Source organism: Alosa pseudoharengus, unplaced genomic scaffold (genome assembly GCF_046254945.1).
Source record: "Alosa pseudoharengus isolate Yale_2024_CS ecotype anadromous, Long Island Sound unplaced genomic scaffold, YU_APseudo_1.1 YU_APseudo_1.1_scf_19, whole genome shotgun sequence".
NCBI lineage: Eukaryota > Metazoa > Chordata > Actinopteri > Clupeiformes > Clupeidae > Alosa > Alosa pseudoharengus.
In genome coordinates this window covers 34749521-34776490 of record NW_027468657.1, presented here as the reverse complement: position 1 = coordinate 34776490, position 26970 = coordinate 34749521, and the positions used below count along the sequence as shown (strand labels likewise).

The 26970-nt window shown below is 40.4% G+C and overlaps 1 protein-coding gene and 1 long non-coding RNA gene across 2 annotated transcripts in view; one reads left to right on the top strand and one right to left on the bottom strand.

Annotated features, from left to right (window-relative positions):
* Nucleotides 1-776: 776 nt before the first annotated feature.
* Nucleotides 777-5708, bottom strand: LOC143133264 (uncharacterized). The gene is made up of 3 exons (XR_012988494.1): nucleotides 5637-5708; nucleotides 5391-5543; nucleotides 777-4375 (listed from the first exon to the last, which is right to left on the bottom strand). It is a non-coding gene; the product is annotated as an uncharacterized LOC143133264 (long non-coding RNA).
* A 122-nt stretch (nucleotides 5709-5830) lies between these two features.
* LOC143132804 (A disintegrin and metalloproteinase with thrombospondin motifs 2) overlaps nucleotides 5831-26970 on the top strand; it is a 122639-nt gene continuing 101499 nt past the window's right edge. Inside the window, exons 1-2 of the mRNA XM_076292597.1 lie at nucleotides 5831-6048; nucleotides 8134-8582. Of these exons, the coding sequence (XP_076148712.1) occupies nucleotides 5964-6048; nucleotides 8134-8582 (534 nt within the window). The 5' untranslated portion in view covers nucleotides 5831-5963. The remainder of the gene's footprint in view (nucleotides 6049-8133; nucleotides 8583-26970) is intronic.

The window sequence follows — 26970 nt, the reverse complement described above, 5'->3', positions numbered from 1 at the left end:
AGGGGCGTGTTTCCCAAAACCATAGTTGCTAACTAAGTTAGCAACTTTGTTGGTTGCAATGCAATTTCCCATTGCCAACCAACTAAGTTGCTAATAGGTTAGCAACTATGGTTTACTTTAGCAACATGGGGTTCCCAATTTTAATAATCCAATGTGACATTATGAACATCAGGGCATTTCTCTTTAACAGCATTCTGCCTGTTTTTTTTGTGACTGTATATTTCAATAGCTACAAATGGCTTAGCTGCAAATGGCTTAGGGTCTGATCTCCTTTATCATCTTTTGTGCTCTGTTTTAAATCCCTGTAACCACAATACTGTTAAGATATTTTACATAATCATTTTGACACATAGGGGACATTCTACCAGAAACGTACGTTTCCTGTCCTGGGACTATTGATTGATTTCTAAGAGTTCTGTAAAAAGATATGTAATTCATTAGGTTCATTCATTAGCAAGCCCACTATTGTTCTTCTTAAAGTGTAAGTTCAGTGTAAATTGACCCATAGCCTTGTTGTATAACCTCACCACATGCAGCCCATCGGAAAAAGAATGAGACAATTTGGGACAACGTAGGCCAAGTTATGGACAGGCAGCTTAAAGCAGACCCATAGGGCATCAAAACGGAAACTGAAAGTAACTCCCCACTGCCCCATGGGTCTGCTTTAAGCTGCCTGTCTATAACTTGGTCTATGTTGTCCCAAGTTGTCTCATTCTTTTTCCTATGGGTTGCATGTGATGAGCTTGAACAACAGGACTATGGGTCAATTTACACTGAACTTACACTTTAAGTGTACTTATTAGTGGTCTTGATCAAGTCTTGATTGTGATTACCTAGCAGAGTTCTAAGCCATCTTGCAGCTGCATAATTCGGTTATGAATTGATGATGCAATAATAGGCTAATACATCTTTTTCTGGGTCCAACGGCTTTCAGAGACGCTCGGTTTTCTCCATAGACAGTAAAATAAACTCTCCAAAGAGCTATATCTACTCACAAGGTAATGTTTCAATATTCTCGCGAGATTTGTCGGGGCGCCGCTCTTGGAAGTTGCATGGCTGGTTTTCTCGGTAGGGACTCGCTACGTCTATACTGTATAGCTATGCTGGGTGAACGATTCGCCTATTACAAGTTTGTTTACCATCAAATTGGCTTTGTAAAGGTGCATCTTGTGTTCCTATAAGAAAATTGCTATCCTACTACTCACTGTTGCCTCAAATCCTATTTTTCGCGGAAGCCTGCACGTAACCCTTGATTGTATCATCTGGCTGCATAGCCACAGTAATTGCTCTGTTAAAGTTTTTGTTTTACCCTCAATAAAACGGAGGTGATGGTGACAAGGTTTACAAGTTGCAAAAAACGGCTGGCTGCACTAGTAAACGTTTTTTAACAAAAAGCTGTTGGGACTGAGACGTCGGACTTAACAACCGAATTATGAAGCTGGGCTGTCTGTGTCTGTGAAGGTGTGTGCATGTAACTTTTGACCCGCATGTCCGATTTTCAAAAATGAGGTACCTTTGGAATCCTTGGATGAAACCGAGTTCCATGCCCTTGGGAACACACAATTAAAACCTCTATTTTAAACTAGATTTTCTGTATATCTAGCCAGCACTAGTTATGTAAAACAAATCTTTGTAGATCCACAGTAGACCATGTACATGACCTGTATGTGGATTGGCTTTAAAAAAATATATTTTTTTTACATGACCTGTAATACACATGGTTTGGCTTTAACCCTAGCAACCACCATAGCAACCACATTATTTAGCGTAACAACCACCATATGTACCCTAGCAACCATCTTAATTACCCCAGCAACAACCTAGCAACCACCACTATAATGTGACCCTAGCAACCACCATAGCAACCATGTTATTTAGCATAGCAACCACCATATGTACCCTAGCAACACACTAGCAACCATCCTAATTACCCTATCAACACCCTAGCAAATCTTCTGCTTTTAATATAGCCTACCGATACGACACGCTGTCTCACAATAAAACTTGTTATTGTTTATGAAGGTGTCTTTGTTATTTTATGAAGAGGCAGCTGGCTGTTTTGTTTATGTTTGTTTTGCTTTCATTAATGGTATAGCTCATGAGGTCACGAGGCCAGTGGCTACCCCATAAAAAAATAAATTAAAAAAATTTCAAATTTTCCGGCACACCACAAAACATCTTGCCTATTCGGCTTTTTATAGGTTTCAGCACGGGTCCACATTACTGCTCTTTCCTTTTCACGATTGCGTATTCAACAGCTCATTTTCTAGATATCCCGGGGGAGAAACCCTTCTGGCCTAAAAAAAATGTGCCCCCCCCCATCCAAGCATGTGAACGGATTGAAATGCGTGTGTCTCACACATTGGGCACCCTGTTTATGCCTATCGATATCTTCATATAGCCAATCTATGCAAAATATCAGAAAATGGTTTTGCATTAGGCTTATAGCCGATAATAAGAATACCAAATTAATTAAACAAGAAAAATGCATGTGTCTTTCTTTCCTCCGATTGGAATTAATGAAATTACTGCGCAAGGTGGAAAGGGAAAAAAGTGTGAGATTTCGCCAAATTTGGTTTTATTCCTTTTGAGTAGGCCTAAACTGTTCGCCAAAGGCCATCATCTCTAGCCCCAGCTTGATAAAAAAAGTAGGCTCTAATTAAGCCTAGTCTACTGTATGACTTCAACGAGGTGATCAGTGAAACAGTGAAAACAAAAAATACCTCTCTAACCAACGTAACATATTTAGCTGAAGTTACTGTAGCGATGCAAAAGAAGTTTAGCCTTCCTGTCATGGAGAAATATGGCCAGCTCTGCGTCAGACTTGATATTCTTCGTTTGACGAAGACACCACCATCTCAGGAAGGCTCCTCCGATGTCCACTTAATTGGTTTCTTGTTTTAATTTTGGAAATTTGCCTGCCTCTCGAAGACTACTCGTTCATGACTACAACTGACAGCTGTTGACAGTTGGCCTTTGCTAATCTGGCAACCCAAATAGGAGAATTAGGCCCATTATTAGGCTATTACGCTATTCTAGAATTAAATCGTTCAAAACATAAACGAAAATTCCAAGAGATTCCGCCCCGTAACTAATTTTTTTAACGGGTTTTACGCCGGGGTTTTACGGGTTATAGTAATGTTGTCAAATAAGCCATTACTTCAATTCATCGTGTTTCCTTACTCTTATGGTGATAATTTTTGGAATGGTTACAATTTATTTTCCATTATTTCCTACATACTGGTCCTTTAATGTTTTTGTTTCAGATAAGAAAGAATAGGCTAGGCTAGGCTAGGCTACAAATTTCCAACTGAAATCGGTCTGGATTCTTCGTGACTGTTTCAAGACAATTCCATTATCAGCATCATAGTTGTTCCCACAAGGCTTCCGTTTTAACATTCCATATGTTATTTTAATGAAGCGGAAGTAGATTGGGAACAAAATAGAACGTTCAAGCGTTGTTTTTGTTTTTCTTTTTGAAAGGGTCAAGAACATAATATAACTTTAATTTATAAACTATTGAGTTATTGAATAATTTATAATCTGATCATTTATTTCAAGTTTTAATCTATGGAAACATGCTTCTGTTTGATCAATTAGGCTTATACACAGAGCTAACCAGACTGACTCAGTGGTTACACAGGAATAGAAGTATAGAAGGCAGTGTAGAAGACAGACTCAATGGTTACAAGGAACAGAGATGTAAAAGTCCGGCTTCAGAAAGTAAAAGTCCTGCCATGTATTGGTTCTACCTGTGCACTTAACACAGGTGATTTCACTGATTAGCGGATCTACCTGGCTTAAGAGTTGTGCTGATAAGAATCAGCTGATTAAGTGAATGGTTGGAACAAAACTTTTACATCTCTGCATAGGAATGTGTGTACTGTATAGCAGATTGACTCAGTGGTTAGATAGGAATGTGTCTACTGTATAACCTACATTATGTGCCCTGAGTAAAGACAAGCAAATGGCACAGAAAGTATATGAGTAAACAATGAATGTATATTTTATAAATGTTCTCTGTTATCAATGACAGTGATTTAATCTGAAACTGAATTGTCAGATTTCTAATGAATATTTTATGAACAAACACAACGCCTAATTTAAATCTCTGTATGTATTTTTGTAAAAGAGCTTAATGAACGATTATACGATGTTCCAAAACCTTATGCATAGATTCCAAGTTGTCATTTGAAGATCTGTAATAACATAACTTTTAAAAGCACAATTAAAAATATGTCCCTTTGCTCATAAGACATGCTAATATATGGCAAACAAATGGTTGCCATTTGTTTGACCTTCACAAGGACACAAAGCATTCCTTGATTTCCGAGAGCTCTCAAAAGGAAAGGTCTACATGCTCATCAAAATTCATCTGAAAGAGAGGGAGATAGAGAGAAAGAGAGTATCAAAACACGTTTGCTGTTAGAGGTTAAATCACCTGTCAGAATATCCAGGTTTGTAGACAAAGGATCTCTGACATATCATGTGATTGTCTGAAGGCACATTCTTTAGCTGAAGGGAGCCTCGGCATCCTGACTCTTTTTTAAGTTTGAACTCCTGCTATTTGTTTACAAAGACTACTCCTCCTTACCTGAATTAAACATCTTTTACTGTAAGAGAGATTCTGCATTTAGATAATCCTTCTTTTGGCCATACTATTGAGAATTGCTGTGTACTTCCTTTTTATACATAAATCTTCTAATCATTGCAAGATAAAATCTGTTAGTCATACACTTGCACACGCATCCTCTTTCCCTCAGCCTATCCCCCGCTTATCTTCTTGATGAGCTCCTGTAATAACATTACACAAACAGGGGCTGTGTGAGGAGTGATATTAATGTGTTCCAATCCTTAGAAGTGTACTTTTCAGGGCGCAGGGCTTGGTGTCACCATGGCAACGCCACAGCGATGGGGAAAGAGTGGGAAGCAAAGGTGCTCAGCAGTAGCCGTTCGGTGCGGGATTTTAAAAAAATGTGACATTTCCCTGGGTGTGTGCATGCAGAAGATGGACTTGATATATGATGTTTGTTTTATTCAGAGCAGGGATCTAAATCCCTGACAGGGCCAAATTTCAGCATAATTCTCTAAAAGCAAAATTTTTTAGATGTAGCCTATGATCTATGATGACCTTGTGGCAAACATTTATTGGGCCGCTCCACATTACACCATAGGCCTACCATTTTATCTTCACAAATGTGTATCAATATAGAATTAACCACCAGAAACTGGTCAATCTGTCTTGTCCTCTATGGCAGTAGGCCTCCATTCCATAAAAGTGTGAGTTAACTATTGATGAACATAATTTTGCATTATACATCTTACATTAATATTAATTTAGCAATAAACATTTTAATTTCACTTCAAATCTTGCAATAAATTATATTGACCTTTTGTGTAATTCACTTGCCACAGGGGGAGCTCTTGTATCGACAGTCTTTGTGCCTTATGCCGCTGCTTCAGTAAAGGGTCTGCGATGTAACCTCGAATTTTAGCGGACCAAACCCAGCGGAGGTGACTAGCATGTTCACTGAGTTTTTCACCTTTGCCACAAAGACCAGACAATAACAGAAGAAGTTAGTATATTTAAACCATCACTCTTGAAAAGTTTTCATGATTGGTCAGATATAGCCTACCGTGTAAACGCCCCACGCCCTGAAGCAAGAGGAATTCTGTGAACCTTCCGTACTGTTGAGCGCGAGTGTGTGGGCGCGTGTGTGAGAGAACGCGCGCGTGTGTAATGTGTGCATGTGCATGTAGACTCAGTAGGGTAGCTGAGAGAGAGAGAGAGAGAGAGAGAGAGGGAGGGAGAGAGAGATAGAGAGAGAAGTGCGGTCTCTCTTGGTGCACTTTGCAGTAAGTTGCAGGCGGCTGTTGCTGGCGTGGCGGTTGCTGGTCACGGGGAACTTCAACACGCTGGATCCCAAAGTCCGTCTCTCGTACCCGCGCAGTTCGGAGCTGCTATGGATCTTTCGCCCGGATTTACCATTTTAATAATGTTGCCGGCCTTTCTGCAAACGAGCGGTCTCTTTATCTCCAGTAGCATAGGTATGTGAGTCAGTTTATCAATTTACACTTTCAGTCAGCGCTCTGAAGTGTGCTGGGCAAACCCTTGACCGACCCTCACCTTGTGTCTGTGACAAGCTTCTGTTCGTACTATCCATCATCCCAGTGTGTCAGCATAGGTGGCTCAGTAGTCTATAGATTTATAGAAATTCCCAGCACTTCACTCGTGGAATTTTTTGTCTGCTTTGTAATCAGTCACTGTTTTGAAGTGCACACTCCTCATCTCGCTGGAGATACGCTACGGGCAGAACTAAATGATCTGATGGGAAAATGTGATAGGACTATTAACATAAACACACATGAACTGTAACTGCAACAATCGCTTTCACAGTGATCAATGCAGTTATTAATCTGTCACATTGGAAGAATAGCAGGATATTGACATTGTTGTATTTCTATTGTCTCCTGCAAGGAATAGCCTACCGGCGGACAATCTTAGCCTAGGCCAACATCTCTAAAAAAAAAGGGCTCAGATCTCCTTTTCACAACTTTCACATTTGAACTGTAGGCTTATATTATCTTATAGCCTACATTTGAAGCTTAAATGGTTCGATTACAAATGCTTAATCTAATTGTCAAGTAATGTTAACATCAGGTAACGGACATCGTGCAGGTTTTCATTTGAAGAAAAAAACTGTGAATATTTGCATACTAATGTGAGGGCGGATGTCATCTCTAACAGGACAAGATGGCTTAATTAAATTGCAATTAGGCTTAAAGTAGAATTGCTGTGCGTTAGAGCAAATATGCAAGCTATTGTAGGCTACCATATCTGAATAATTTGTCTGTTCATCACATTCTAAGGATAACACTGCTAATTACAATTTCTATGGGGGAAAAAGAAGGGCCTCTCAGTGGTAACTTTGAAGGAATCGACCCTTAACATGAAGAGGTGTTGTGCAAGGATTTAGATGTGTACATCAACTGTAGGTGTCTGCGAGAATGCTACTGTTCAGTTTACGCTGTAGATAGGCTATCCATCTATCAGATGGTTATCTTAGTTATCGGTAAGACGCATGTATTTCTGTCTTCCGGATATCTGCCCTACTTTTTATGTATGTTCAAGTATGAACTACAATTAATTAATGTGTAGGCTATGTCGGGAGATTGTTGATCTAGAAAGGTGTGAGTCCTAAACAAGAGTGCTTCTTATTCACGCACGCGCAGGTGGTTTCTGAGTTGAACAGAATTGGAAGCTATCAGGAGAGTTCTCAGTAGCTCACTGGGAGTGCCATGACAGTGAGAATATGTTATTCAGTGTGTAAAGAGTGCAATTATCACCTTGATCTCTTTGGCTTCTGTTGTGGCTCTGGGAACAGTGCAGAAGTTAAACCGCGTATCAGACACCGAGCCGATCTCCCGATTTACACGCGCTGCTCAGAGAGTCGGTGTCCTTGAGTCCAGGGTGGGGTTTGGTCTGGAATAACACGCAAAACCGCATAATCTCGTAGATGCATAGAGTGGGCTAGGCTACAGTAGACAGGTTAAGTGGTGTCAACAAAACATATATTTTGAAAACACTCCCGTTGCAGTGACTAGACTTTGCCGCCATATTTTGTAGCATATTCTTGTGAAATGTGACCTGTGAGTGAAACCGCTATGGAAGACCGAGTCTTCCTGGCATAATTGTGGTGTATTACGCACAACTGAAAATCTGAATAAACAAACTCGCAAAACAGAATATTACGAATCGTAGTGGGCGGACTGGCGGGCGTGCTGTAGGCCTAATGACATTCATTTTGAACAATAAATCCCTTGTAGTAAAAAAAAATCAACAGTTTTCTTTGCTTTGCAGTGACGGGGTGACTTAAGAAATAATAATAAAACATAAAACCATTACTTCTACAACTGACATGAAGCACTTTTGTAGGTCATACATGTAGGCTAAGGCCAACATCATGGGATGCAACATAACTGTTTTCATTGGTTGTTGGTACCGTGGCAAAACTGTCTTCTATAGTTATTTGCAGAATGTTGCAGCAGTGATGTGAAAATATTGAAAGACAGGACGTTTGCTTCCTCAGAGCTCATTGTCACCTCTTGGTGTTTCTTCTTCCTGCTCTACAGATTCCCTGCAGCATAAGCTTGGGGACTATGGACTGGTGAGGCCAATGCTCACGGATGCAGAGGGCCGCTTCCTCGCGCATGGCGTCTCATCTAGCCATGTGAGTGGGGGGCAGTTCCGTAGGCGCTGGCGCAGAGAGGCGGGTTTGGCCAGTGACACCCATGACCTGGGCGGGCAAGAGATGAGCGGTCACAGCAACAGCAACAGCGGCGACCAGGAGCGTCTCTACTACAACGTGACCATCTTCGGCCGGGAGTTACACCTGCGTCTGAGACTCAACTCACGACTGGTGGCTCCCGGAGCCAAGATGGAGTGGCAGAGCGATGAGAAGGAGGGGACGGTGCAGGGCCAGGGCTCACACACGAAGCCTCTGCACACCAGCTGTCTCTACGTGGGAGACATCGTCGGCTCGCGGGGCGCTGCTGTGGCCATAAGCAACTGTGACGGCCTGGTGAGTGACTGAACAAGATCCTGTCAGCTTCAGCATCCCCCTACCTAAATACCTCACCACTCCCTATATGCACACATAAAAAGAGTCCAGTTTATATGGAGCTTGCCTGAAAGCAGTTTTCAAATCCTTCCCCAATATTATATGAGCTTTTCACGTGGCTGTATCCTCACAGTAGCACAAGACAACAGGCAGCTCAAAGATGGGTTGAGGTTAAAGAAGTATTTGTACTATATTTCTATTTGTTGTTTTCCTTGTTTGGCCTTGTCCTATCTAAGTATACTCCCTGAACAAGGACACATGCTTGTTTTGTTTTTTTGTGTGCAGAAAGATTTGTCTTTGTCACTGTGATAGAGGCATGGAACAAGGGGTTGCTTTCAGGAGATATGAGTTGCATGCGTGCATGCTGATTGTAATGATATAACTTTGAAAATATAATAATCCCAGTTGTGGAAGGTCTAACCCATTGTGTGCTGTGCTTATACCACTACACTTTAATAGAGCTAATGAACCACATCATGTTTAGCCTGTTTACCCATTCTGCAGTTGTCACACCTACTGGATTATCTTTGTGTTGGACTCACAGTGCATTTTGCTTAAGCATGATTTATGCCTGTGGGTAGCCCCAACGCATAGGCTAGGCTACACTATTAGGCTACAAAATGTGAGGATTTACACATGTACACTGGTGTGTCTGCATAGCATACACAAGTAAACTGAGCTGGTGAACCAAACTCTTCAGACAGCTGTGTTTGTGTACATGTTCATGTGTTTATCTACTTTTTGCTTAGGTTGTTACCAAGAAATATAGACACAGCACAATCGAATAACAACCTTGTTGTAACCAAAAGTTATGCCTGAGGTGATTTCCAAGGTGTCTACCAGCCAACTATCTAACATTAGCATGTTATGTTAACTACACAGAAAGTAGAAAGCTTGACCAGTTTACAGTTATAGCAGTCTGTACAATATCGTCGCAACTTGTAGTTACTTTTCTGGGGAGGTGCACATTAAACTACGTCATAATCTATGTGACTAGCTGTAGATTCAATGCAGAAGTATAAATCAGTCTTTAGTCACCCAACATGCGGGGGATATAATCTTCATTTAGGCTGTTTTTCTCTTCTTGTTGTTTTGTTTTTCTGTCATCACCTAATGTAAGTGTGTCTGCAGGGTGTTAGGATCTACAAGGTGCTGTGTGAATGTATCTCTATGATGGCCATCTCTTACTGTTATGTGAGCAAGATGAAGACAGAAAGAGACAGAGGAAGTGTTAAAGAAAAAGAGAGACAACTTTGAACCTTAGAGATGGAAGTTGTCACCTCTTGATGAAACTGAAGATGAAAGGATGATGACAAACAAGTAAAGGTCCACAAGTCCAGAGTTCTGGTGAAAAGTTAAAGGCATCATATTAAAGTGATATATAATAAACTTGTAATGGGGAGAATCGTACGCCTATAGTTGGCAGCACCCTGCAGACGGGGAACCAGCCTTGCAATTTGGCTGTTGGCACCCGGGTAACATCTTGTGAGAATCATGAAACATATAGATATGGCTATTTGTCTTTGCCTATTGGCAGTCCTTCGGATCTAAATGAAAAAATCGCCGGAATTCTCCTTTAACATATGCAACTTTGGTCTTTCAAAAACCTGCTCATATGCTATTTTACAAGCCCATTTAGAACCCCCTTTTTATAAATGGCCCATTTTAGCCGATATCTAGCACCCCCTCATGCTTATCTGGCACCCACATAAATAATTAAATGAGCTTTACACTGATTGGCTACCTTGCAGGGAGGGGGCAGTGATCAGAATGGTTTGCTTCACAGTCTGTCTTTGCTCAGACCCGCCCGTTTTTAGTGGTCATTTTGATTTGCACATTAAGGAGGAAACAACTGTGTTTACGATTCATAATAGCTTTGTGGCCATGCACCAAAGTCTCCTTATTCAACAAAGCCAACGTAAAAACAGTTTACCATTCTGTGTCATTAAAGTAATGGCTTCAAACTCATTTTGATGTTTTTATATTTGAAGTTTTGACAAATGTGCATTTTTGCATCTCTGTCAGTATTGCACTATGTAGCTTTCAGATCCTTAACACTAAATGGTTGTTTAGTTGAAAACTGATGAAAAGTGGGGTCAGTGATATGGCCTTGAAATATTGTTTTCACAATTAAACACAATCCACAGTTGTCTTTATATTGAAATGATAAGAAAAAAATAAATCAGATATTCAGGCGTGCTATAATAAACATTCACTGAGGTATATTTTGAATCATGTACAAGTAAAGCCATCCATTTCAACCCTGTCTGTTCCATACACTACTGCTTGCATGCATAAATGCACAAACACAAACACGCACACAAATACACACACAAACATGCACACAAATACACACACAAACACGCACACAAATACACACACAAACATGCCTTTCATACCTGTGCAACAAACAAATGAACAAATGACCGCGACCAGCAATGGCGCTCAACGGCTGATGTGTACGTGGGAGCCAGTGATGATTGGCTGGTGTCAGCTGCCTCAGCTCAACTATGCTTTTAACGTTTATGTTTGGATGTGTGTATGGATAGGGCCCCACTTTTTCAAATTCACTTAATTTTGTTCTCAGATTTCATTGGAATTTTAATGTATTATTATTATTTGTTTAAACATGTTATGTCCTAAGAAGTGTAGTAAATTATTTCATTTTAAATTAAAGATATTTTAAGGAGAACAAAGGCTACTCTGCTTGCAAAGAATAAAACAATTGATGCAGACGTATTTGGTAAAAGATTGCCTCCTTGTTTCAATGAGTCAGTAAACAGCTAGTGCTATAATATGTTCATTCTTATAGGTGGCTGTTTGAAATTCAGTATGATGGTGTCCATCATATATATATAGGTCAGTGTCAGAGAGGCAGTTGGACAGCCTGCTAGGTTATATATCCTAAACCACTTTTTAAGTTGTGATATGTGTGATCCATATGTTCCCAAGTATGCATGTGTGTATGTGCATATGTAAATGTGTGTGTGTGTGTGTGTGTTTGTGTTTGTTGTTAGTGGGCTCTGCCTCAGTGTAGAAGTATACTGTCTTGGCTGAGACGCAGATAATTCACACATAGCACATATAAATGATGGGACATTGTGTTGATCATGTCACTTCCATAGAGATGCAATGCAGCATGCTGTGAAAATATTAACATAATAATTTCTGTAGGGAAAAACGTTCAGTTTAGTCATTCAGATCAGCATGTATTACAGATCAGTAAAGGAGTGCATTGATGACTTTGAATTGAGAAAATGCTGATATTCCTCAATGTCATAGGGACTTTCATGATACCTGTAAACAAGTTCATGAAATATGCAATATATGCAAATATATGTAAATCTTCTAGACAAGCTCTCTTAGATGTCATTGCAGAGACATAGGCTACTGCAAGTTGATGTTGTGCAATCATACTAGTTAGGGCTATTGTGCTTGGACTAAAGGGTTTAGAACATAGGAATAGCATGCATCCAACATGTAAAAAGATATACAAATCAAGACTTGTTTCATACCAGTTGCATTGTGTGTGCATGACGGCCATGTTGTTGCTGATTGCTGGTGTCCATTCACACCCCCAGGACTGATGCTGCAGTGCTGCGTAGCAGTCCTCTCTGTTTACATTGAGTTTGCATTGCACAGATTCACACTAGGACCAGATGTGTTTTTGATACAGCATCCATAAAACAAAACTAGGCTAGGTTACAGATGTAGTATCATATGTTCATATGGGTTCACATTCCTTATTTAAACTGTATATACAGACTCAATAAAATTCCTTTCTCTTCACTGTGAGCAAAAGGTAGTAAGATTTACAGGTGGCAGTAGTCGGAGACCTAACTCTTAATCAAAGGCTTTGGTCCACTGATGACAGAGTTGCTTGTAGATGGGAATGGGGTATACTGTCTGAAAAACACCAGAAAATTTAGTGTTTTGTGACAAGACAGAAGACTATCCTTCCTCAGGACAGAATATGCAAATATGGAGCTATTTCTCCTTGGCAACAGGTTGTGTTATTGTCTAAGAAGCAGGAGTTGTTGGCCTCTCTAGATTGAAATTTGTGCAGAGATTCTGATGTTGAAACTAGAGTTCTGGTGTTGAAATTCAAGGGTTTACATGGAAATTCATCTTCATATATATTTTTTAATTATTTTACTAATGATCAAAGGTTTATGTCACTTACTCTTGTTGGACTGAAACTTCATTCAGTGTTTTCATGTAGCTTTTTCCTTCCAATTGAGCTGGTAGCTGAGTTGACAGGAAACAGTTCATGTAAAGGCCTAAATATAGCTTATGTGGATTTTGTTGATTCATCAGCTCAAATATTCATATTGCTTCAGTCGAGTTAGGACTGAAAAATTGTAATGAAATTAATTTGGTGGAAGGAAAATATGGAATAGGGCTTTTAGGATGGCACTGCAATATTGTGGCCATTTTATCAGGAAGAAGGAGGAGTTGCCCAGAAGATGAATGATATCACTTCTATCTTTGTTTCGCTACAGAAGAGCACCACCACTGACTTCTCCTCAGGGGACAAGCATGTATATGGGTGTGCTGAAGAGTGTCCAAGGCCTAATCCCTTCACACACTCCACCACCTGCCACAATTACACCTTCATATTTCCTAGGGTATGGCTACATTCAGCCTGATTTTAAACCATCAATCAGCCTGCAAGACTATCATCAGCATTGTTCAGCAGTGCGCCCATACAACTTTGCCACTCTTTCCTCCAGTCACTTTACCCATAGGAAATAAACAGACATGTATCCAGTGCCAGCATTCTCCACTGTGCATGCCCAACTTCCAGCATATTGTGCAGATGTAGCAAATCCATGTCAAAGTGCAAGTGGGATGTGTGCTATGTAAGCATGTACATGCCATAATCCTACAGTAATGCTCGTAAATATGTTGCTCTAATGAACAGAGAGAAAGATGAGTGAGTTGTATTTCACTTTACCAAAAATAATTATTTTTATACCATAAATTAATTCTGAGAGAAGGTGGTCCATGTACATTTTGTCCTTGGTTTTTCATTTTACAATTGAGAATTCAAAATGGGAAAGACAGATGTTCTGCTAACGTTCCATTCTCTGTATTGGAGAATGGAAAAAATACAGAAAGAGTTGTTGTTTTAAATATAGTCTAAAATGGAAAACACAAATAACAAATCTACGGATACCAAAAAACTAGATGAAAAGGACCTGCTGTTTGAATGATGCCACACAGTGAGGCATAGACCGCCTGTACAACTGGATGTAACCTGTGTGCTACTGCAGCTTTGTAGTGTTGTACCAGTGCTACTGTCTGATAACCCAGGTCACTGCCCCCGGTTACTCCGCCAACCCTTGCAGCGCATGACAGACACAACACTCCATGCACTGCAGTGTAGGCCTACAGCAATGTCCTCAAGTTCACTCTTACATAGTAGGCTATAATGGATTAGATGCCTATATCTATGTCTATATTAGATGCCTATCTATCAATTCATTATATACCTACAGTATGTGCTATATTAAACTGAAAGTTTTGGGTTTTTCAAAAGGGGTCTTTCTGTGCAACATGCTCTTTGTGTATTAAGCATTTCTTATGCGTTTCGATTTGTTTATTATAGTACTTGTTTATTTTCATTAGGCTATTGACTGAATTGACATTATTATGACCGCCGCGCAGCGGTCATAATAATGTCATAATTTTTTTTTTTTTTTTTTTTTTTTCTTTTTCGCATGCCCAAATTTCTGTCAATGATTCCCGGGACACTGAAAGACCGGGGTACACGAAACTTGGTGGGCATGTAACCCCACATGGATAGCATGGAACCATCGTTTTTCGTTTTGATCTGTAGCCCCCCCGCTGGACTGGACCCCCCGAAAGGAGGGTACGGCAGACACAGTTTTCTGTGAATATCTCGAAAACCGTAGGGTTTAGGAGGACCATTTTTTTTTTGTATGTTGATCTCAAGGGGCCATGTCAACCCATTCCATAACCACTCATTTCATGTATAGCGCCACCTAGTTAAACACAAAAAAGTAAAAATGAGGTGTTGTAATTGAAGGTATCTGTGACCTAACAAAGTCAAAACTGTACAAAATTGGAAGTGTAGGATCATTATGACACCCTCTGTATGCACGCCAAGTTTCGTGGAATTCCGTTCATGGGGGGCCACACAATAAATTCATTTATGTTACTATACACCAACTGGCCTGTAGGTGGCCGGAGACAGTTTTCTGTGAATATCTCGATAACCGTAGGGCCTAGGAGGTCCACCTTTTTTATGTATGTTGGTCTTAAGGGGGCATGTCAACCCATCCCATTACCACTTATTTTATGTATAGCGCCACCTAGTTAAAAATGAAAAAGCAAAAAATTAGGTGTTTTCATCACAATATCTCTGGCTGACAAGGTCAAAACTGCACTAAATTAAAAGTGTAGGATCATTATGACACCCTCCGAATGCATGCCAAGTTTTGTGTACTTTCGTTCATGGGGGGCCTTACAATAAAATAATTTATGTGTACATTTAGTGACGTACACCAACAAGGATTCCCGGGACACTGAAAGACCGGGGTACACAAAACTTGGTGGGCATGTACCCCCACATGGATAGCATGGAACCGTCATTTTTCGTTTTGATCTGTAGCCCCCCCGCTGGACTGGACCCCCCGAAAGGAGGGTAGGGCAGACACAGTTCTCTGTGAATATCTTGAGAACTGTAGGGCCTAGGATGACCATTTTTTTCTGTATGTTTGCCTCCAGGGGTCATGTTAACCCATTTCATGTGCACACATGTGCACAGATACACACACACACACACATACATTCACAGTAATCATACGTATGACACATACTCACACAGTAGACATATGTACGCTTGCATGCACAGGCACATACGCAGGCACAAACACAAGCACGCACGCACACACACACACACACACACACTCACACACACACACACACACACATAACATAAACATAACACAAACAATCAAGAATTTCTCAGAATTATAAACAGGCAAGATGGAGGTGGGGTTGTATAAAATGAATTTTACATGTGAAATCTATGAACTAATCATGTTTTGGTACTTGTTGTCTAGCAGATACCAGTGAGAATTGAGTGTGGATAATGCAATTTAGTGAGACAGTTAGAATCATATAGGCCTTTCAGCGTGATTTCTTTTTGTGGAAAAAATGTGCTGGACTGGGCGGCGGTCATATTTTGTACCGCTCTGCGGTACATCTAGTTGTTTATCATTGCTATTCTCCTTAATGTAGTCCTAATTTGTTTACTGTTAAATGTAACTCTTGCATTGTTGTTATTTGTATGTCGCTTAGGACAAAAGCGTCCAATTGAAATTACATCTCGATCTCGAACTTCAAAATCAAAGGTAGAATCGATGATGCAGCCACACCCCCAATGTCACGTCCAGCTTGCATGCCAGCAGTGCGTCAACATTATCTCCTCTAACTTCAAGCTGCCGCCAGTTTAAAAAAAAACACATCAACCGAGCTCAAAGCCCCTCTTGCTACTCTGAAATCACTGGTATGGAATTATATTGTCATTCATTCACGTCAGTTAACAGTACTCAATTTAGCAAGTAAAAAGAAGTTCTAGTTACACTCTTTTTTTAATTTAAAACATAAAATGCACATTGATCAGTACAATATTTGGTTACACTTTACTTGAAGATATGTACATAAGAGTGACATAACACTGTCATGAACGTGTCATAAACATTATAAACAAGTCATAAACGTTTATGACATAACACTTCTGTCACTCGCTTCTGTCAAGTGTCATTTGTTTTTTGTCATGACAGGTTAGGGTTATGTCAGTGTCTGTAATGTCTGTTCTATTCACGATAGGAACGGTTTAAAAATAAAAAGCGGTTTCAAAATAAACAAAAAGCCACCCAAAACAGAACTGGAAAGAAGGCAAATAAAGTAAACAAGAAATGCATTAATAGTAGGGCTGTCAAACGATTATTATTATTTTTTATCACGATTAATTGCTGAATTTCTATAGTTAATCGTGATAAATCACATATTTTATCACATGATTAAAATGATATTATTTTGCATTTCTGAACTTTTCAGAAGTCCACATTAACAATGTCAAACAAGTATTATCAGTGTATCTTGATTGGTACTCAAATTAAAGCAAAGAAAGTTGTTGTGCGGCCCGCCGGCCAATTTTCAAAACCCAATGTGGCCCTTGAGCCAAAAAGTTTGCCCACCCCTACCCTATAGCTATAAATGCCCAGTTTTATGGTCTGGGCTGCTTGCTTTTGATGCTTGCTGTACATATCCCATTCCAAAATATAACGGCAGTTTTTACAGTAGCAGTACAGTAACAAGTACAGTTCAGTTATACTACAGTAGGCTATAGTGCAGTAGTCTAGTATTTTCATCTCCAAAATACTGCATTTCTGCAGTAAAGTACTGTACAGTACTATGCAGTACAATGCAGTTTTTTTGTGTCCAAAATACTGCATTTTCTGCATAAGAACGGCAAATATTTCCTCCAAAACTGTGTTTTTTTGATACTCAGAAATCTGCAGTTTGACACTTGAAGTAATGCAGTTATTTTTTGTAAGGGTCTGGTTGTGCTAGTAGCCTACTGAGGCTGACTGCTCTTCACCTGTGTCTGTACTAGGCTACTTGTCAAAGACATACTTGCTCCCCCTGATTCCCTTCAATATTTTTTCAAACGTAGACTATTTGAAACAATCATTTTGATACTTTATATAGGCCTTATTTACGATGTGCATCTCCAGTATGCAGCACAGCAAATCAAAGTTCCATTTTGCATATGTTCAGTTGTAGGCTATCTAAACCAACTAAAGCTTGACTGAAATACTGTAACGGTGTGGGACACACGTGCACCATAGTATAATCTTCTTCATTTTAAATAATTATGGGGCACACTACTGTTATTGACCCTCTCTGCAGACCCTAGGTGAATCTGCTACAGAATGAAATGAATTAACACATCACAACACAGGCAGATCAGATTACAATTACAGGTTCCACCCTGCAGTGTAGCTCTCAAACACACAATTACCCAATCAGAGTGCTATTACTGGCGAGTCAGTGGCTCACTTAGGAGGTTGGAATGTCTCTCTCTCACCACTGCCATAATTATAGGGTCTCTCCGACTGCCGCGGAAATAGTACTCCCAGTTCAGGAGCAGAGTCAGAGCAGAATGGGGGGTTTCCTGAAGTGAATAGCAGCTCAGGAAAATAATATTTGGGATGTCACAAGTGTGTAGCAAAGGTTATCTTTTATGAGTCAGCACAAAACAGAACTGAATGAAGTCCCCTACTTGTGGCTACACTAAAGTGTGGGGGGAAAATGTTGTTGTTAGTCCCTGAGTTGAACACACACACATGACTGGATGACTGAGATTTGCACCAGTTTGTGGTTGGCAAGAATTTATTATATGTACAGTGTATAATTGACCAAGATACCTTGAAAATGTACCAGATTTTGGTGTACAGATGGTGTATAATAAAATGAAGTCGAAGTAGGAACATTTAATATTTTACATTTTTTTATGAGCTATTATAATCTGTTTTTTTTAGATTTGGAAATTAACTTGTGATTCAGTAGCTTGAGAATATTAAAATAGATTGTTTGGTGGCTAGTTCTAAATGAAGTCTTCCCTATGTTCAAACATAAAGTTCTCTGACATTTCTTTTGCATGACTGGAGAAACACGATGCAGCCAGACTTTTCTCGTCTTGAGGTGGACTGCAAATCGCTGTGACACGTATCTTAGAGTTTAATTAAATGCATTCATTTTTAAGGAGTGTGTTACAAAATGTATAGCAAAAGATGTATAGGAAACCAGAAATAGAAAACATTGCACAAAAACTACAACGTCCCAAAAACTCTGTGACGTAACAACAAAAACACGTTACCCACGTGCAAAAAAACATGGCAGACATTCATTTTTTCGTCAGCAGAAAGTGAAAAATTCTGAAAGGTTTCGGTACTAATATTTGTTCAAATTAAGTTTCAGGTGGAAAAGTTGAGTTTTATTTTCATAATCTTTGGTCAGTGAATACATACAACCATCAATTTGTTAGTTAACAGAAATGTTGTATTGTTAATTGTTGTTAGTGTCATGGTTTATTACGCGGGAGACTGGGGTTCGATTCCCGTGTAAAGCATTTTGGCAGAGATAAGTAGAAGTGTAAGTGTGCATGTGTACCAACGTCTCTACAGAGAAGGTGCGCAATTTGAAGAAGAAATCAGTTCTCAAACGGTTTTGATTGCAAGAATAAGCTAGTTCATGCACCAGGGTTTAAATAGCACACATTACTATACACCAGGGTACGAATAGCATCCACTTCTAATTATACAGTGATGCAAACAGCATACCTTATTCAGAGTGTCTATTTGCACCCCTGGTACGAATAGCATAGGCCACACAGCTGAGCTATTCACACCCTGTGACGTAACAACAAAAACACGTTGCTCTTTTTTTTTTTATTACATTGTGTGATCAATATGCAGGGAAAATGCACATACACTGACATTTGTACCAGACGGGGTATTAATAGACACATTGCTGTGTGCACCGGGGGTACAAATAGCATACATTGATATTTGTACCAGACGGAGTATTAATAGAACACATTGCTGTATGCACCAGAGTACGGAATGGTTTAAGCCTTATAAAAAAAACAATAGCGGCGGCTACAACACACCTGGCTCCACCAGAAATAAATGAGCTGGGTAAAGAGCCTTCCGTGCATAAGGTCCATTGTAATGATGTCAGTACTCTCAGGGTGTCTGTGTCAGTGGGAGTACCAGTTGCTTAAAGACTTGATTATACTTGGATGCGGCTGTGCACATGGATATCTGCAGACATCAAAGACCCAGGGGTGCCAAAATGTACATAATTTTGACCAGAACCTGTGTGTGTCACAGCCTGAAAATGTAAAGAGACTAGGCCTTCCTGAAAGCACAAGGCTGTGTTGCTGTCTTGCATGTTGTCCCTCCCTGGTGATCCCCACTGTGTTGATCCAGCTCAGAGTTTGATGTGTCAACGCAGGTGTGTACTGTACATAAGAGCACATGACATCATCAGCACCATAGTTCCACTTGTTCCCACCTCCTGTCCCCTGTGGGGCTGCATGAAGAACCGGAATCGTCTGAAAATGTCTGTCGGGTCTGCTTGACACTCCTCCACTTTAGGCTCAATAGATCATGGCTGCTGATACTATCTGGGGAATTGATTCTCTTTTGTTCCCTGAAGCACCCAGGCGACATGTGAGGCCTTGATAGTCCCTCTGTAATCCTCTCTGCTCAGCTGGCGAGTGTATAATCCGGCACCTCAGCCCCATCCTGCCCAGATCTGCTGTTAGTTTCCTATCTAGATTTGCAAGACTGGCAGACTGTGTTGAAGCTCTCCTAGTAGTCACTGAGGGTTCATCTGTGGTCTTGGTTGTTGTTACTACTGTATTGCTGTCCTAAGCAACCACTCTAGAGTCATTTCCTGTCTCTATTTTTCTTTCTTTCTTTCTTTCTTTCTTTCTTTCTTCCTTTCATGCTTTCAATGAATCTTTACTCGTCCTATAATTCCTCTACCCATCTGCTCACCTGATATTTAAGGTTACTTTGGGCCTTCCATCTTTTTCCTTCTAACAGAGTTCTACAGAAATCCTCTGTGTGTGTGTGTGTGTGTGTGTGTGTGTGTTTGTGTGTGTGTGTGTGTGTGTGTGTGTGTGTGTGTGTGTGTGTGTGTGTGTGTGTGTGTGTGTGTGTGTGCTGTTTGTAATGTTCAGGCTGCAGTGGGGGTTGCTGCAGATTCATGAGCCCATGTCTTTGATGGAGATGGGATGCGACAAGGCTCTCCTGACTGTCTTTTCCCTGTGTGTGACAGCATATTGCCTGCATCCAGCTCTCTCTCTCTCTCACACACACACTCTGGGAAAAGCCCTTCCTGGTCTACAGTGTTATCTACCACCTACTTGATATCTGTGCTCTGTAGTTCTGCTGTCTGTCTCATTTTCCCTACTGACTTTTCCTCATAAGGACATCAGTAATTTGAATTGTAATTGCATTTTTGACTCATTTGCTTTGCGCCCTCCCCCGTTCTCCCCACGCCCTGCTCTTGGGCTGTCTGTGGGCTGTACATTCTGATGGCTGATGCTGTCTTCGGGCATCCTGTCAGTGTGACCATCCGCCGTTGCTGTGGATACCTCAACCCTGTGCTCTTCTCCCATGGGCCCAGGGCTTAGCGTGCCTCGCAAATAGGAAACCACTTGCAGTGCTGTCAGAAAGGTACACAACCCCTTAGAAATGTGCAGAATTATCCGCCGCCCCATCACCTTAGATAGATTCCTAACTGTGGGATCACAGACAATAATAAAAGATTACTGAGATTACAGTCTGAAAATCCTGTTCAAATCCAGATGGCAGACCAATCAGTGACCAGTGAAGATGACGTTGCAGAGCTAGATGAGGCAATAAAACAGTAGTAATGCCGGCAAACATCAAAGAATTTCAGTCAGAGCAGGAAGAATATGTTAATGTATACGTCATGCGTGTTTTCTTACTGCTAATATGGAGTGACGAAGTAGGAAGTAATATTAAGAATCCCTGATCAATAACCTGCTTGGTTTGGCTAGTCCAATGATTTCAAAATGAACGCAAAGTCAACGCCCATATAGTATTTGGCATTTCTGACATCGTCTTATACGGGAAACCCAGATATTTCACTTTTCACCTTTTGAAATTCAGCGATTTGTGTTTATGTATGAGCTTTTTTTGCCCTTTTAAATGTGCAATATAATCACACCCACATATGAAATGCACAGCAAAACTATTCAGATTTATAAAATAATACATCTAGATTATTCAGAGATAACATATTCAAATTAAGCTCTGTCAGCTGTATCTAAGGTGTCTTCCAAGCCAGAGGTGATATTGAAACAGTCTGTATTGTAATGTTCATACATTATGACACTAGATTTACAGTATTCACTCTAAGCAATTATGTATTAATGTGACACTTTATCAGAAGTAAAGACACCTTTGCTGGTGTCTAAATGACACAGTTCCCACCTATGTTAGGCACTCACTCACAGATGGAGTGGGATGCTAGGGCTTCAAGGTTGCTACTTGCTCCACCTGTATGTTGTTTTTACGAAAACAACATGGGCATGTATGTGGCGTCTCTCTATCTCTTGGTCGACTGGCCCTGGAGGCTGTAAATGGAGCAAAAAGTCTTGAAACGTCAACTAGAGACAAAAAAGGACAATAGATTCTGTTGGTTGTATGTTACAATCGGCCATGAAATGTTAAGTCAAAGGCATGGGTAGATGTTAGAGAGAGAATAATACTCCATAGTGTCACATATGTTGTCAGAGAGCAACTACAGAAGTATAGCCGCAAGCAGCGACTAAGAGCCGAGTACCTGCAGTTCCGCAACACGTGAGATTTCGTAATCCAACAATGCACTAACATGTGGTGTGCGTGTCAAATTGCGAGTTTTATATATTGGAAACACTTACTTCCTGTTGAGCATGACATTTTACAATGAGGAATTGCTGACTTGAACTCTCAGTGACATAAGAAGGTGCTATGGAGTCCCTGGGCCACACCCAGGGCCAAACCTCTGTACCTTAATAGAGACTGTGAAGGATGATCAAATCAGGACACCTGTGAGTTCAACTACATCAAGCTTGAAGACATCTGATTAAACATTGTGAAGCTGAAACCAGTGAAATAGCCATTCTTTCTATAGCCAGATGGTGGTGCTATGCCAGGCATGGCATGTGAATAGCATAATTCTGCTAATAATCATTAACTAATATAATTAATTAATTTCTAGCCAAATCAATCAATGCTTTGTGACTCTATAACACATTTCCAATTTTATATGGCAAGATTTTTGAATTCATTGCATCACAATTTTGACACATTTTAATATATCAACAATTCCTTCACATTTTTTTATCAGCAACATCTTGACATCATCTACGCAAAATTTGACATGAATCGGATGAGATGTCAAGGAATAGTCTGTCAAAAGTTGCCAGAATGTGGCACTATGCCAAATATGCATTGTGGGCAGGCGAATATCATCTTTACTATAATTGTCAATAATCTGTGAAGTTTGAGATGAATCAATCGTTTAGGAAAAGTGTGTAAAAATTGATCTTGTCACCACGCACAAAATCCCAAATACCTCACGTTGTTTGTCTTGGGGACTTACACACACCAACCAAAGTTGGTGTGTAGCAGAACCTATATTCCAACCAAGGGATCAGTCACATAGGGGGGTGCTAGCGAGTCCCTGGGCGACACTTGGGGCCAACTCTTTGTCCCTGAGTAATGACCGTGACACCTGATGTGTGTGCCAAATTCCAAGACTTTTTGCCCATGGGAAACACCTCAAAAAAGGAAAAGTCTTTGAGAAAATAAACAAATCGGACTAAGTATAGTAATCCTTACAGAAACAATTGCATCTTCCCTAGCATCTTCCCTATAAGGCTGAAGCTATTATGGTGAGACTTTCTAAAAAGTGTCCCACAATACAAGTATTTAACATCAGTCACACAGATAGCACCATAGATATAAATACATATCTATGGATAGCACTTTTAAACAACTTGAAATTTGTGACTAAGTCCCGGGATACACCGGGTCCGCAACTGAAGCGATCTGTTCGCGTTTTAGAAGACTCTAATTTTTTCGAATGTATGCGCCACTATCACGCCTGGCGTAGCCAGTTCCATTGATTATAAACGCTCCTCAAACAGAATGCTTCAGTTACATGCTCAGTGTAGCCTCCCTGGAAGTGTATGGAAAACATCTCAAACAAACTGTTATTCTTTTAATGAGCAGCCATGACAGGCATTAGTGCAAACACTGAACAGACAACGAGAAGGCAGGGAGGAGGAATTCACTATAGCTACAAACTATATTTGTCCACATCAGCAAAAGGTTATTGGGGTGAACGCCATGTTGTATCAAACAAATCCAGAAAAGGCTTTGGCTGCTGACTGCCATACAATTCAAGCTTAAATGTAGAGGTCAAAGGGCTCATTACATATCATGTTGTACAGCATATGCTGTGCTATACCTTTATTTGAGGAAGAAACCAGCCTGGCACTCTCTGGGGATGCTGCAGTTCACAAATCAGGGGAATCAGGACAGAGCTGTTGTGTCAGATCCGTTGGCTGGATCTGGGCTGCTGTGTTTCAGAGAGAGCCAGGGAGGGCGTGAGGTCCAGAAGGGTGCGTTTGTGTGCAGGGCAGTAGTGAGGAGGTCAAAGACCCAGCTGAGATGCAAGCTGCTGCTGCTCCGTTGGCTGGAAGGACAGAAAATGTACAGCAGCTATTTATCAGCAGCACAGACAGATGGAGGAGGGTAGTGCAATAGTTTGACTTGAACTGAAGTTGAGCACAGTGAGGAGGCAAGGAACATAGTTTGATAAAGGATTATCCAACCAAGAAGATAAGTTGAGTTTTCGGTACAGTCAATTTTCTATTTTTACTTTGGCATGGATAGTTATCAAAATGTTTTGGGGAAAAACAAGGATTAAGTCAATGTATGTTCATGGGTTAATAAGGGGACCAGATTTTTTACCAGACCTTTATCATCCTCTACAGGTACACGTTTGCCATCCTCAACCACACCTCTCACTTGCACTGTTATTGGGCAGTGATTAGACTTCCTGGTGCTCCGATTACAGCAGTTACTTTTGGAAAAAACAGAACCAACAGAGCGTTAGGAGAAAAGCAACAATGACATTTTTCCATTTTGGTTGTATTTCATCATTACACTGTGTGCAATCTCACTGTTGTTCTGGATGGTAGTTCAACCAGATGCAAATCAATGAAATTATTTTTCTTTTCATTGTGGCATGTTCTCTCTCAAACAGCGTGAAGCAGTGTGAAGCTCTCATATCTCTTGTCAATTGCATTTTTACATGGCACAGTGTCAGTGGCACACTGTAAAACAATATGTCATAGTGATTGTTTTTTCCCTCATCCCAAACATTTTGCGGTAACACTTTACTTGACAGTATCGACATAAGTGACACGACACTGCCATGAACACATGACACTGTCATGACACATAAACCCTAACCCTAACCCTAATCCTAATCCTTATTTGTTATGACAAAAAACGAATGTCACTTACGCTTATGACTTGTTTATGACACTTTCATGGCAGTGTCATGTCACTTTTATGTCGATACTGTCAAGTAAAGTGTAACCCATTTTGCATTTCAGGGTATCAGCAATACTCTAGATTATTCTTTTTTCTTTTTTAACAGTTCAGTGCAAACTATGTGTCGGTGTCCTCTATGTCCTTATATGATAGCAGGAGTATTTTTATGCTTACATCTACTCCACCTTCTTCAGCTGTTTAAATGGAATTGTAATGTCAACGCACTGTACACCTGCAGTATTTAGGTATGCACAGCCTGTGTTTGTCAGCACATAAGCCTTTTTCCAGTCCTGTCTGTCCAAAGGGTTAGTGTGGCCATGTTGACTGCTAGGGCTGCTGAATTATGATGCAGTGAGATCAGTTGCAGAGAGCAGGGGGCGGTGGGTAATCCAGTTAAGCTGGGTAACTATGAGAAATAGCCACAACGTGTGGCCTGTTTGGACACTGCAGCTCTCTGTTGTCATACTGTTGATGTATAATAGCAATTCAATGGCAGAAAAGGGATATGTGCTATACCAGCAGGCTCCCATTAGGCAAAGTGCATGCATGTTAAAAAATAAAATGGGAAAGGTGTCAACTTCAATGCAGCAATCAGGAAAAAAGTGTTTGATCTTACAGATCTCCACTGAAACATAGATTTCATGTCAAGGGTCTTAGCCGCATGTTGTGACCAATATGCATACAGACATTAGCAGCAGATCCTTGATTGGATTTAGATCTGGGGAACTTATGTTACAGATATCCACTGGAATTTCAAGACAGAATTCTTAGCTTCTCAGTCTCAGTATTTATAGTGTTGTGAATAGTGGATTAAACCGGAAGAATTTGCATTTATTCTGGTTTGTGACATGTTTACCTCTATGTATAAAGTAAGTGCTCAATGGTATAGATGTTGTCTCTTATCAAAGTGCACATGCTGTAGAATTGTATAGAATTGGGACTTGGGCTGGGATGCTGGTGTACTGGGATGATGAGAAGATTGAGAATTGTAGGCTCTCTCACTGCATTTTGATGAGTTGTGCAGAGGGAGGGGCGGCTTCAAAGGGTGATCGTCATGTGAGGTCAAGCCCTGAAGCCTCATCTGGAGTTGAGAAGTATGTCTGATCCAATCTCGACAGGTTGGGTCATTTGTGCTCAGTGCAGGTCTGCATCATCCTAGTGCGGCATCTCCTACACACATAGTTGCTTCCTCACCTTTGAAAGCCTTTTTCTCCAGTGAAAATGTTTTTAAATGTAATTTATGCTTCCTACATTCAAATCTGTCCTCTTTTCTGGTTGTTTTGGTATTGTGACCCTGCAGGCTTTTTGCACCAAACATTAACACTTCACTCCACCTACTCTCACACCTATGAACATCACCACCCTCTCTAATCACCTTCCATGTGCACCTTCATTGTTAAAGTACATTTCCAGAGAAATTAGGATGCGTGATTGTCTTGGTAGCTGGCCTTGATCCAAGAATGCTTATAGAGTAGATCATGAGTGAGTTATGGATAAGGGGTCATTTCAGCTAAACATTGCTAGGGTTGGGCACTGAAACACGGTCCTAATATGGCACCGGTGCCGACACAAACGGTAGTAACTGCATCGAATAACAACGTGGATTTCGGTGCCTCATTTCGGTGCTTAAATAGCGTTTTTTAATTATTTTTTTTATACAAGGCATCACTGCATGTCATGCGCCATCTCTAACGTCTTGCTCTGATAGCAACATATCCAGATACAGTTAGCTAACATATGATAAACACTGGATGTATAAACCAGAGGGGTGCACCACATAGGCAAGTGGACAGTGTTTGACAGCTTGCGTGAGCCCAAGTAGCTTACTTTAAAGCGATATCGTGAGCTCCTGTCAAAATCTAGCAGTGGGCCTAACTACACACAAGCAAAAGGCTATGAAACAACATCAACAGTAGGCTAGCCTATACATTACACAATATCCTTGCTAATGTGCTAACTGACATTTATTTGAAATGTTATCAGCAAAGTTGTAAGGTGAAAACTTTATTTCACAGTGTTAAACAACATAATGGCATGATATTAATCTTTCATGTGCATGAGGCCCATATAGCATCACAATGAATATGAAGATCATGTTAAAAGTTAGCTGGCAAAAACATAAATATGTAGGTTACATACCTGATGTCACTGAGCTGTCAAAG